This window comes from Simochromis diagramma, unplaced genomic scaffold, assembly GCF_900408965.1.
Source record: "Simochromis diagramma unplaced genomic scaffold, fSimDia1.1 OVJJ01000571.1, whole genome shotgun sequence".
NCBI classification, from domain to species: Eukaryota; Metazoa; Chordata; class Actinopteri; order Cichliformes; family Cichlidae; genus Simochromis; species Simochromis diagramma.
Window position 1 is genome coordinate 3,722,431 of NW_024386885.1, and position 12,153 is coordinate 3,734,583.

Genomic DNA, 12,153 nt, shown 5'->3' on the forward strand with positions numbered 1-12,153 from the left:
TGTCGTATTAGTCCCGCGGGCTGTCGGTCCGCCCCCCGCTCAGATCTTCCGCCGCGACTCAGGAGACGCACTCCCGGCAGGCACGCGGGGAAGAGGATTCAGAGGAGGAAGAGGAAAATCTGGGAAAGCATTCCCCGTTGTGGTATCCCGCACTGTGGGAGAGGGGAGCTTCATTTGTCCGCCCCGCGCCCCTGACGGGGACACTGTTAGCGGTGGCTCGGAGGCGCCTCATCTCGAGGCACAGGAAGTTCGCGGTCAGGACGTTACAGCGCCTGCGCTCTTTCCACCGACACAGTCCACTCCCCCAACGCTCCCGAACAGGCTCGCGCCGCTCTGAGGCATCCTCACATGCTGGCTCCGAAACATTTTTTCAGGAACCTGGAAACGTTCCAGATTCTGCCGGGTGCAGGACGAGCAGAGTTACAGTTTAGACTGATCGAACATCAGCAGCTAATTCTTCATCATTACAGAGCTGAGCACGAGCAGGGACATATCATTGCTGGATGTCATCAAGATTGATTATATTTCATCCTTTAGAGTCTAGTTTTTTGACACCAACAAATCTCCATAAAATAGATAAATATCCTGGGTGCCAGACAAGCAATTAAGAGGGTGAATGAATTTACTTTCTGTTTATTTTCTTGAGCATAATGTTGTAAATCAGCATGGGATGTGTCGGCTTCCTTATCAGGAATTGCATATGTTGATGGTCATTACAGTACTGATATACAGGGCATTGATTAGGTCGGAACAGCCCAGTCTAATCTAAAAACACTTGATGTAACTCAGGCTAAAGCCCAGAGTTCATGCTGTGGGGCCTGTGTACAGCTTGTAACGTCGGGTTGTGTTTAGTGGTTGAGAGGAGGCGGCAAAAACACTTAGCAGGATAATCAAAAGAATACACACTCACACTGGCTTTGGGAATTCCACAGCGTGTTCTTTAATGCACCTTCTCTTCGTCAAACATATAAGCCCGGTTGAACGGCTGCAGCTTAGCAAACATAGTGCACAGTGTTCGTACAACCCATAACGTTGCAAAAAAAGGTGTCTGGAGAAGTAAAACATAAAATCCGTCCCTCCTCATGCACTAGCGTGCAAGCACATGTCCCCACAACCACAGAGAGAGTAGTGGCGCATACGGATGACCGGGGCTCTAGACTAACCTTTTGCCATGGGCACAAAAGTTAGGCGGCACTCAAATTTTTCAACCACATCGCTTAACAAGTTTTACATGTGCACATTTTCTGGGGGGAAACTGCAGTCCATACAGACAATATTCATTTCTAAATTATTAACTAACATCTTGTGCTTAAAGTGCTTTGTCAATATTGTAGAAAACGTTAAACTTAATCATCATCTTGGCCTCCTCTGACAACTGTTCTGATCATTTATCAGCACTGATACATGTGAGACTTCATCGGAATTGTGAACATCACAGCAGAGGCCTTTGTGTGAAAGTAACTGAGAATAAAACACAGAAAAACATGAAGGAGATTTTCCTGGTCTGGCTTTTTATAGCAGATAACCTTAAAAATATTCTACAATGTTGTGTAATTTGCATAATTTTAAAAAGTTTAAATATCGTCAGTATTGAACAGCAGAAATTAGGCTTTCTTGTCCGAGGTCATTTAAGTGAAAGAAAGGAAAAAAGAAAAAGACAGCGGCCGACAGCGCTGTGAACGACTGGTGGGTAAGTTTGCTGCTTCTTTTGCTGCTGGCTCGGTGAATTTTGGTCGGAGAGACAAAACCTGCAGCTCAGAATCAGCGCAAAAAGACGTAAACACAGCGCGGACGGTGGGCTCGCTGAGCTCCGACAGCGTGTCCGTCTACGGGCCGTCGGGTGAGAAAGCCGAGAAAGACAAAGCTGATTCTGATGCGTGGGGTCTGTGTTTACGTCTTTGTGTGGAGTCCGTGTACCTGCTCTCATCTGCTGTTTGGTTGTTGTTGAAATGGTTTTGTGAGCTTTAATCTGAGAATCTGGCGTTTCTGGCAAAACACAGTTATATTTAAAAGTCGATTCAGGATTTAATGAATTGATATCGCTTTATTCAAGCTACTCACCTCCCACTTCCACCTGCACTTTCAACTGGACCACGGCCAACAGAGAGGTCCCGCCCCTTACTATCTCTGATTGGTTTAGTCCACGATAGGGGCAAAATGTGTGTCTGTTGTGACCACAGGGAAGGTTGCAGATTTTTTTTTTTGTTACTCAACAGTTGGTCCCCACCAAAGATTTTTTTTTAGTCGCACCATTGAAAAATTTGGTCGCACTCTAGACCAGCGGTCCCCAACCCCCGGGCCTCGGACCGGTATCGGTCCGTGAGTCGTTTGGTACCGGGCCGCGAGAGTTGAGGCTCAGGTGTGAAATGTATGGTTTTCAGGGTTTTTATCGGTTTTCAGCGTTTTTTGTTATTGTTTGATCGTTAACTCGGTTTTCCTGGGTCTTTTCACGTGTGTCATGAATAAATCTTCTTTTTTTCAGTACTAGTATTTGTTGTATTTTCCGCGACACCTTAAAGGCCGGTCCGTGAAAATATTGTCGGGCATAAACCGGTCCGTGGCGCAAAATAGGTTGGGGGCCGCTGCTCTAGAGCCCTGCCGATGACAACATTAACCCTCGACTTAGGTTGTCTTAAAGAGACACTATACCACTGTGACTGTTACAAGCTCCAGTCCCAGCTTTGTTGGTAGAAATACGGGAAATGCCACTAGAAAGACCTGATGTTGGAGCTGCTGGCTCTGTGTATAAGACTGAAAACGATGGAGGATCCTGGATGGGGGCGTTTCTGTGGATCATGGTAAGGTAGAAGGGAACAAGACTGCACACATAACAGCCAAAGAAACACTAAAGTGAGAACCTGACAAGGGACTGCTTCGACTGTGCTATACAAATAAACAATAAGCATAATATGCACATATGCATAATACTTTACTTGGACCATCTGTGTTTGCAAAGTACCAGAATTTATGTGAGGATTTGTAATTCTTCAAAGCACCTGAGGGGGCAGCAAAACACATTTCATTCGAATAACCTACATGAAGCCAATAGAAGAAAATCTACAGGAAGAGGCGGAACAACAAAGATTCAACATCACATTCCTGAAACGAAAGTAAAAGTTAGTGAGAAACAGCAGAGCTGCAGTCTGGAGAACATCAACGAACTCAAATACAGGTGAGTGCAGCTGATCAGAGTTACTGTGTTCAACAGATTAGTTCAAGTTAAAAGTGCAAAATTGAAAAAGTCTGCTTGTCTTGTAAAAACAGGAGTTGAAGAGACTCACAGACGACAGCCTCGCTGTCTTACTTTAAAAATGAGCTGTAGCTGTCTAAGAAAGTGACACCACTAAACTTTATTGTTACAACAAGTATTTTTTTTAAATAAAGAAATTAATTAAGAAATAAAAAATGGCATTGGTGGTGGTTAAAACTGAGAATCATGACCTGAGATAACCATGTCGTGCTACATTCACAAGTGTTAAAATATGAAGGTTAGAAGATGAGCTTGGTATCAGATGTAGGCATGAAAGAGACTTTTGATGTGCTCTCGCATGTTACACCTGTCCCACATCCTAACACTTCCTGCTGTTTGCATGTCCAAGTCATCAGAGGCAAACACGCAGAGTTTTTGGTTTTATTCCCACTTAAAGCTGGTTACCGATACTGAGTTTAATGAACACTGGCAGCTTCCCAAAGTGAGAGCTCTACAGGCCTGCAGCCAGGAGTAAACCACAGCGCTGCTGGTGTCAGAGGGAATGTTACAAGCTAAGCAAGTCCCTAAAGACAGAGTGAATGAATACTGTGAAGATAATTAGCAGGTGATTCAGCAGAGTGTGATTTGCAATTTGGCACCATCTGTAAAAACTAAAAATCCTTACGTATTAAATAGCAGAAATTAGGCTTTTTTTGTTAGTCATTTTTGCAAAACAAAACAATTCAAACGCGGACAGCCACACTGTACACCAGAGGTGGGACCAAGTCATTGTTTTGCAAGTCTCAAGTAAGTCTCAAGTCTTTATCCTCAAGTCTCAAGTCAAGTCTCAAGTAATGTCAGGCAAGTCAGAGTCGAGTCTCAAGTCACTGGTGTAAAAGTCCAAGTAAAGTCACAAGTCTGAAACTTTGAATTTCAAGTCCTTTCGAGTCTTTAAAAAACCCCGAAAAAAAGCATGTTGAAGTTATATGCTAATGTAAATATTAGACCATGTAATTTTAAAATCTGTGTTTTTCAACACATGACAAAATAGTGAACTTAGAAAATATACACAAATTGTGAAATTGCACCTCTTTAAAATGCAGCTCAATTAAACCTAGCTCCAAGAATAATTTTCACCGACAGTTCTGAGATAAGCTGCATGTTATTCTTGGATGCGGTTGTAGGACCGGCTTTAAAATCGCATGACAAAAATATCATACATAAATAAATGATATTTTTTTTTAAAAATATCATTAAAAAATAACTGCATCACCAACGTAGCCTGGACAACATTTGCTAGTTAGATGAAGTCAGCTATCTCATCGTAGCATATTTATATGCATATTTATAATTATACGGTTCTTGGAGTGAGCGCATACACTCATGAAGTTTAGTAACTTCAGGTCACTGCAACAAGCCCAGGTACAGTTTACCGACGGATGGGTGCAGGACCTTGAAATGCACCGTGCAGAAAGTAAAGACCATCGTACGTATCATAAGTTTACCAGTCTCACAAATCGTCGTCATAAATACACATTCGTTAACAGTTTATTAATATAACCTTTGAGCTCAATGGTAATTAATTAGCAGTGGAAATAATTTCTGGTAGCATTACAGAAATGTAGCAGTGACAATAATATTGTATGCTGTAATCGCACTGGACAATTAGTGATACAAAACAACTGTTTTACCCTGTGAATAAAAGTATATGTTTTTGTCAATGTACCATGGTAATAACAGAAGCGAAACGCAATATTGTGTCAGGACAATTCACTATTTATGCACAATAAACACAATAAATAGGAGCATAGCGCGACAATTTCTGTTCAGTGCCAGACTTGCTTGTAACCTATATCACCAATTATGTTAAGAAAAATGACGCATTAACTACAACAGCAGACTGACCTTTGTGGAAATGCTTGGAGCAGACTAACCTGTGAGCTGGAGTGTTCTGGGACGTTATATTTGGTCTTTGAATGGCTGCAATCCAGGCCACCCGTCGGCTCTTTGTTACTTCGGAAACATGGCTCGAACAATTTCTCTTCAACGACGTAATCCGATAACAACCGATCTCTTTACCCGTCGGCTTCCCGTGGCTGTCATGCGACCGGCTATTGCAGTTAATAATACAACGGCTTCTTGACATTTTGTGTGTTTCTTTTTATCGCTGTATAACTGATTTTAATTGAAAGCCTGCGTGCGCTAGTACCGCTTGCCATGAGTTCCCAGAATCCTTTGCGGTTCTACCCGTGAATGACGTCACATTTTCAATCTCTATATAATATGCATGTTAAATTTTATATTTGGGGTAAAATATCAAGTCTTTTCAAGTAAACCGGTTCAAGTCCAATTCAAGTCCCAAGTCATTGGTGTAAAAGTCCAAGTCAAGTCACAAGTCTTAGAACATTTTTTCAAGTCAAGTCTAAAGTCATAAAATTAATGACTCGAGTCTGACTCGAGTCCAAGTCATGTGACTCGAGTCCACACCTCTGCTGTACACAACAGTAGACTGGTGCGTAATGCATCTGTGCATAAACAAGAAAATAAAGAAAATAGAGATTTAACTGGAAACTGTTCTTGAAGCACACTGGGAGGTGGAAGTTTGTGGGAAATGTGGTTTTATCACAGTGGATTTTTGGAAGTAAGACAGGATTCATGTTAATGTTTCTCAAACCTGAAACGTGTTTCGGTCTTCTTTGACATGATGAAACTTGCAGTTTTGTAATCTGTGCTTTTGGCAGAGACATTGTTTTTTCTACATGCTGTCGGACGAGTGAGGGAATCGTACTTTGTGTTTACATCTTTTCACGGAATCAGTTTTCCGCTTTTTTGCAGTTTTAGCTGTTTGTAAATGGTTTTGTGAGCTTTTAGCTGAGGTCTGGTGGCCAGGCTTTACAATACAATACAACTTTATTTATATAGCACATTTAAAAACCAACGGTATACCAAAGTGCTTCACAATAAAACAGCAGGTTAAAACATTGAAATTTAAGACCATTAACAAAGTACTGAATATGCTAACAGGTCAATGGCACTGATTACACAAGAATAAAAGTAAATATCAAATCAAACTTGCTAAAAACACACAGGTTTTAAGTAGACAAAGATATATAGAAAATTGGAATTGAGTACAAAATACAGGCGTTAACTAACTGGGAAAGCAAGGTTAAATAAATGAGTTTTTAAATGTGATTTAAATAACTGGATGGAGTCAGACGCGCAAATAGCAATGGGAAAGTTGTTCCACAGGTTAGGTGCAACCAGGGCAAACGCACGGTCACCTCTGGTCTTAAGCCGAGATCTACGCTGAACCAAGAGTAATTGGTCAGATGATCTGAGGGCTCTCCCAGGGGTGTATGGTCTAAGAAGTACAACAAGATAGCTAGGTGCTGTATCGTCTATAATTTTGAAGGTAAGCAGCAATATTAAATTCGATGCGGTATTTGATGAGGAGCCAGTGCAAATCAGCAAGGACAGGGGTGATAGAGGCAAACCTTCTGGTTCCAGTCAAGAGGCGTGCTGCGGCATTTTGGACAAGCTGTAATCTATGAAGAAGAGCAGCATGGAGACCAAAGTAAGGGAATTACAGTAATCTAATCTAGAGGTCACAAAGGCATGAATAAGCTTTTCAAGATCCTTATGTGGTACGTAATGCTTGGCCGTCGAAATAAGACGCAGTTGGTAGAAGCTAGATTTGACTACAGAGGACACTTGTTTGTCAGATTTGAAGGAGCTGTCCAGCAGCACACCTAGTGTCAGAGAGAAAAGTGGCGATGGATCCAAAGGTATCAACTAGCTGGCCCCGGGGGAAATAACTGTCAAACACCACAATTTCGGTTTCATTTAAGATTAGAGAGTTGCCCAAAAGCCATTCTTTGGCTTCTCTCATGCACTCTAGGAAGCAGTGTTATCATAGTTAACAACACTAAACCGTAAGTGTTGTTGCCATTGCACATTGCACTTTTTGATGAAAAATCTAGGTTGTTTTATCAGGCTTTTATTATATTATCTTGGTGAGTGTATGTGATGTGTTGGTTGTCTGTTTGTTTTGTTTGTACGGACATACTGCAAATCAATTTCCCGTTAGGGACAATAAAGTTACCATTGACCATTGACAGTGACCATTGTGCAGTGACAGAGCAACATCATCAGTTAGCTGAAAGTAAATTTGTATATCATCAGCATAGCAATGAAATGACATGTTGTATTTTTCAAAGATTAAGTTTAGAGGTAGCATATAGAGAGAGAATAACATTGGGCCCAACACAGAGCCTTGAGGCACGCCACAGCAGAAGGATGCAACAGAGGAAGAATAGGTACCCAGAGTGACAGAGGAGGACCTGCTCGAAAGATATGATTTAAACCAGTTAAGGGCGTCACCTCTAATGCCAACTGTATGTTCTAACCTCGTTAGTAGAATATTATGGTCCACCATACTAAAGGCTGAGGACAAGTCCAGTAAGCCTAAGACTGCAGAACGACCTGAATCGGCAATTAGGAGAAGATCATTAAGGACTATCAGCAGAGCTGTTTCAGTGCTATGACGTGGTTTAAAGCCAGACTGGAATTTATCATTGATGTTGTTTGCATCCAGTTCGGCCTGGAGTTGCGAGAGAACTTCTTCTCCAAGATTTTGGACAGGAACAGGAGTTTGGAGATCGGCCTGTAGTTCACAAAGTCATTATGATCGAGGTTCCTTCTTTGAGAACAGGCTGCACTACAGTGTGTTTAAAGGCTGATGGAACATGGCCGGAAAGCAATGAAGAATTTGTGAGAGTTAAAATACTGGGCCCAATTCCATCAAAACCATCCCTGATAATGCGTGATGGGAGAATATCATACAGAATTTGTATTTTTCAGTTGTTCAACTATTTGCTTAAGGGCGGGGAGTGACACTGGCTCAAACTGATGAAAAGTTGATAAACATCCAGGGGTGAAAGCAGGGCTCACAACTAAAGGGTGTGAAGACTTGAGAGATAAAAGTTTATCTGTGAAGTAATAACAAATTGTTCGCAGAGAGCTGGAGAGGACACCGTCGGCATTTCATGACAGGGATTGACTACTGGATTAAAGATTTTAAACAGCGTTCGAGGATTATAGCCATTAGTCTCAATAATTTCAGAAAAGAAAGCCGCTTTAGCCATTTTAACAGCATTTGAAACTTCAGGCGGCTGGGACCTAAGATATCAAAGGATACCTGGAGCTTAGTCCAAGGGGCTTAGCCGGGCTCCACCCAAAGACGCTACGTGGGTCTATCTTCCTGTGTACCCACCCACAGGAGGGGCCATAAGGGTTTGGTGCTCTGTGGATTAGGCAGCAGCCAGAGGTGGAAGTCTTGGTGCTCCAATCCCTGGCTTCAAAAACAGTTTGTAGCCCTTGGAGTGACCCTTTCTGGTGGGGTAGGAGCCAGAGCTGGTGCATAAGGTCAAGAAATGCCAACTAGATATAGCATGGCTCGCCTGAATGCATAGCTCAGACTGTACGTTGGGGTTATTCCCAGTGAACGAGAGGGTTGCTTCCCTTTGCCTGCCTGACTGTTGTTTGTGCCCATGCACCAAATAACAGTTCAGAGTGCCCAGGCTTCTTGGAATCACTGGCTGGGAGCTGGAGAGTGCTCCACCCAGGGACTGTTTCTGCTGGGGTCTTCAGTGCTCACGTTGGACCTGAGTGGTGTTTTGTGATTGGACTTTGTTGGCGAGTGTCGTGGCAGTTGTCCCAGAACAGGAGATGAAGGAAGCCGTCACCTTAAAGGAGTCTTATGAGGCTTGGTCAGCCTGTGGGATTCCAGAAGCACCTGACAGGTACCAGCAGAACCAGCAACGTGCAACAGTAGTATGGCTTATACAAAAACTCAGGTGTGGGAGGTGCTCAGGGAGACCGCGGAACAAGACTTTAGGTTGGCCTTAAAGTTATTTAAGAGACACACTATTTACAGTGGTGACAGGACGCTGCTGACCTCAACCAAAGACATGGCCAAGCAGTGGAAGGAACACTTTGAGGACCTCCTCAATCCACATTCACATCTGCTATGCAAACAGAGTCTGGGCATACGGTCTGTGACTCGCCTATCACTGAGGGTGAGGTCACCAATGTAGTTAAACCACTGCTCAGTGGCAGGGCCCCTGGAATGAATGAAATGGGCGCTCAAATCCTGAAAGTTGTGAATGTTGAAGGGCTGTCCTGGCTGACATGTCTCTGCAACATTGCATGGAGGTCTGGTTCTGTTGGCTTATTGGCAGATTGTGACCAAGTATCAGGGTCTTGTGCTCGAGTAAGGGGAACATGAGTTTGACAGATGGATTGGAGCGGCGTCTGCAGTGATGCAGATGCTGTACAGATCTTAGTGATAGAAAAAGAGCTGAGCATGAAAGCAAAGCCTTTCAATTTAGTGAGTGTCTATTCTACGTTCCTACCCCTCACCTACCATTTTACACAGCTTCCCAACGACGTTTGGACTTGAGGCTGAATAATCCATTCAGTCCACACGATGAATAATAGAGAGTAGAAGCTAAGCCCTATGTTTTGAAGCCACCTGAGGTTGTTCGATGGCGTGGTGACGTGGTTTCACTGAATGAAACTTTGAGATGGTCCAATAACTCCGTACCCTATCCTGTCTGTTTAATACCTGTATCGCTTTCCATCGGTTGCGTTGCTGCTCATCAGTTCTCTCAGTATCCAGCATCATTTAATATAATCACAACCAGTACAGCAGTCACAAACAATTTCCTCCCTTCCAATTCAATGACACCCGACGCTAATTACATGTCTACCTTAAAAAGATACCATACTGTAAAACAAACAGTGACCCCTAGTGGCTCACAGAAGGTAACAACACAGAAAACGGCTCCTACAAAAAAACTTATAGAGAAATAAATTTGTTGAAACCACACAAGATGAACGTTGTCACTTCCCTCTTTCTTTCCATTCTTTATCTTTGATTTCTAGTGTTAGAGGCTGAATGTTAATTGTATTTTCTCTTTGATATTTCTAAACCATTTACAGATATGTTTAATTAAAGTGTACATTTTTATACTTCTGTTCTCAGGGTGCAGACATGTCTGCTGCCACCAATCTGCAGTATGAAGATCGCTTTCTGTGCTCCATCTGTCTGGATGTGTTCACTGATCCGGTCACCACATCATGTGGACACAACTTCTGCAAAAAGTGCATCACTCAATATTGGGATGTTCATGAGAGGTGTCAGTGTCCCCTGTGTAAGGAGACTTTCAAGAGTAGACCTCAGCTGAAGATCAACACCTTCATCTCTGAGACAGTTGCTCAGTTCAGACGTGAAGCTCAGCAGAAAGCCAGCAGCAGCAGCTCAGAGCAACAAGCTGCCAAACCAGGAGAAGTTCCCTGTGACGTCTGCACTGGAACCAGACTGAAGGCCCTGAAGTCCTGCCTGGTGTGTCTGACCTCCTACTGTCAGACTCACCTGGAGCCTCATCTGACAGCTACAAGTCTGAAAAGACATCAGCTGATTGAGCCTGTGGAGAACCTGGAAGGCAGGATGTGTAGGAAGCACGATAAACATCTGGAGCTGTTCTGTAAGACCGACCAGACATGTGTCTGCATGCTCTGCTCTGTTCTAGATCACAAGGCTCATGAGTTTGTTCCTCTGAGAGAAGAATATGAAGGAAAGAAGGCAGAGCTGGAGAAGGCAGAGGCTGAGATTCAGCAGATGATCCAGAAGAGACGACTGAAGATTCAGGAGATCAAGAGTCGGTGAAGATGAGGAAAGATGCTTGCAGACAGACAGAAGCAGAAGGTGTTCAGGTCCTCACGGCTCTGATGGAGTCTGTTGAGAGACGCCTGAAGGAGCTCATAAGGAGATCGAAGACAAACAGGAAACTACAGAGCAACAGGCTGAAGGACTCATCAAAGATCTGGAACAGGAAATCTCTGAGCTGATGGAGAGAAGCTCTGAGGTGGAGCAGCTCTCACGCTCTGAAGACCACCTCCACCTCCTCCAAAGCTTCTCCTCCCTGAAGCTGCTCTATGCACCAAGGACTGGACAGAGGTCCAGTCCGTCCACCATCATATGAGGGGACCGTGGGGGAGAGCTGTGGAGACACTCAGGAAAGACATGAAGAAGCTGTTTGAGGCTGCAGAGCTGAAGAGGGTCCAGCAGGATGCAGTGGACGTGACTCTGGATCCTGATACAGCAAATCCTTATCTCATCCTGTCTGACGATGGAAAACAAGTGAATCATGGTGATGTGAGGAGGAAACTTCCAGACAACCCAGAGAGATTTTCTCAGTGTGTTTGTGTTTTAGGAGAGCAGAGTTTCTCTTCAGGCAAGATTTTACTTTGCGGTTCAGGTTAAAGGAAAGTCTAAATGGACTTTAGGAGTGTCCACAGAGTCGATCAACAGGAAGGGAAAAATCCGACTGAGACCTCAGAATGGTCTCTGGACTGTTTGTCTGAGAAATGGAAATGAGTACAAAGCTTGTGCCGCCCCTCCGGTCCGTCTCTGTCTCCAGTCTGGTCCCTGAGAAGGTGGGGGTGTTTGTGGACTATAAGGAGGGTCTGGTCTCCTTCATGACGTAGATGCTGCAGCTATGATCTACTCGTTCACTGGCTGCTCCTTCACTCAGAAACTCCACCCGTACTTGAATCCGTGTAATAATGATGATGGTAAGAAACGCTTGCACCTCTGCTGATCACTGCTGTCTGATCTCATTCTGTGTGAAGACCGTCTGGATTAAGAACATTCACTGATAAACACTCGATGAGTTGGTGTTCGTGGTCACACAGTGGACAATTGTTTTTATATTTTGTTTTGGATCAGGCTGTTTATTGGTTACATAGTGTTGATTTTATTTGCTGGTTTTATCCTCATATTTATATTGTGTATTTTAGTGTTGTTGCCACAATATTCTTTAATCCACTGTGGACTTAAGCAGACCTGTAGGCACCTGTGAAGGCGGGGTGTTCCCGAGCCGGCCTATCAGCCGCCAAAC

General features: G+C 43.5%; 1 protein-coding gene across 1 annotated transcript; it reads left to right on the forward strand.

Moving 5' to 3' along the window:
- The first annotated feature begins 2,753 nt into the window (after positions 1 to 2,753).
- LOC120734513 (E3 ubiquitin/ISG15 ligase TRIM25-like) lies at positions 2,754 to 10,919 on the forward strand. The gene is made up of 2 exons (XM_040033341.1): positions 2,754 to 3,172; positions 10,236 to 10,919. The coding sequence occupies exon 2, from the start codon at positions 10,245 to 10,247 to the stop codon at positions 10,917 to 10,919; it is 675 nt and encodes a 224-aa protein (XP_039889275.1). The 5' UTR covers positions 2,754 to 3,172; positions 10,236 to 10,244.
- Positions 10,920 to 12,153: the final 1,234 nt, after the last annotated feature.

Bases quoted from the DNA above. Each gene is read 5' to 3' on its own strand.
- LOC120734513 (XM_040033341.1), top strand. From the start codon at position 10,245: ATGTCTGCTGCCACCAATCTGCAGTATGAAGATCGCTTTCTGTGCTCC.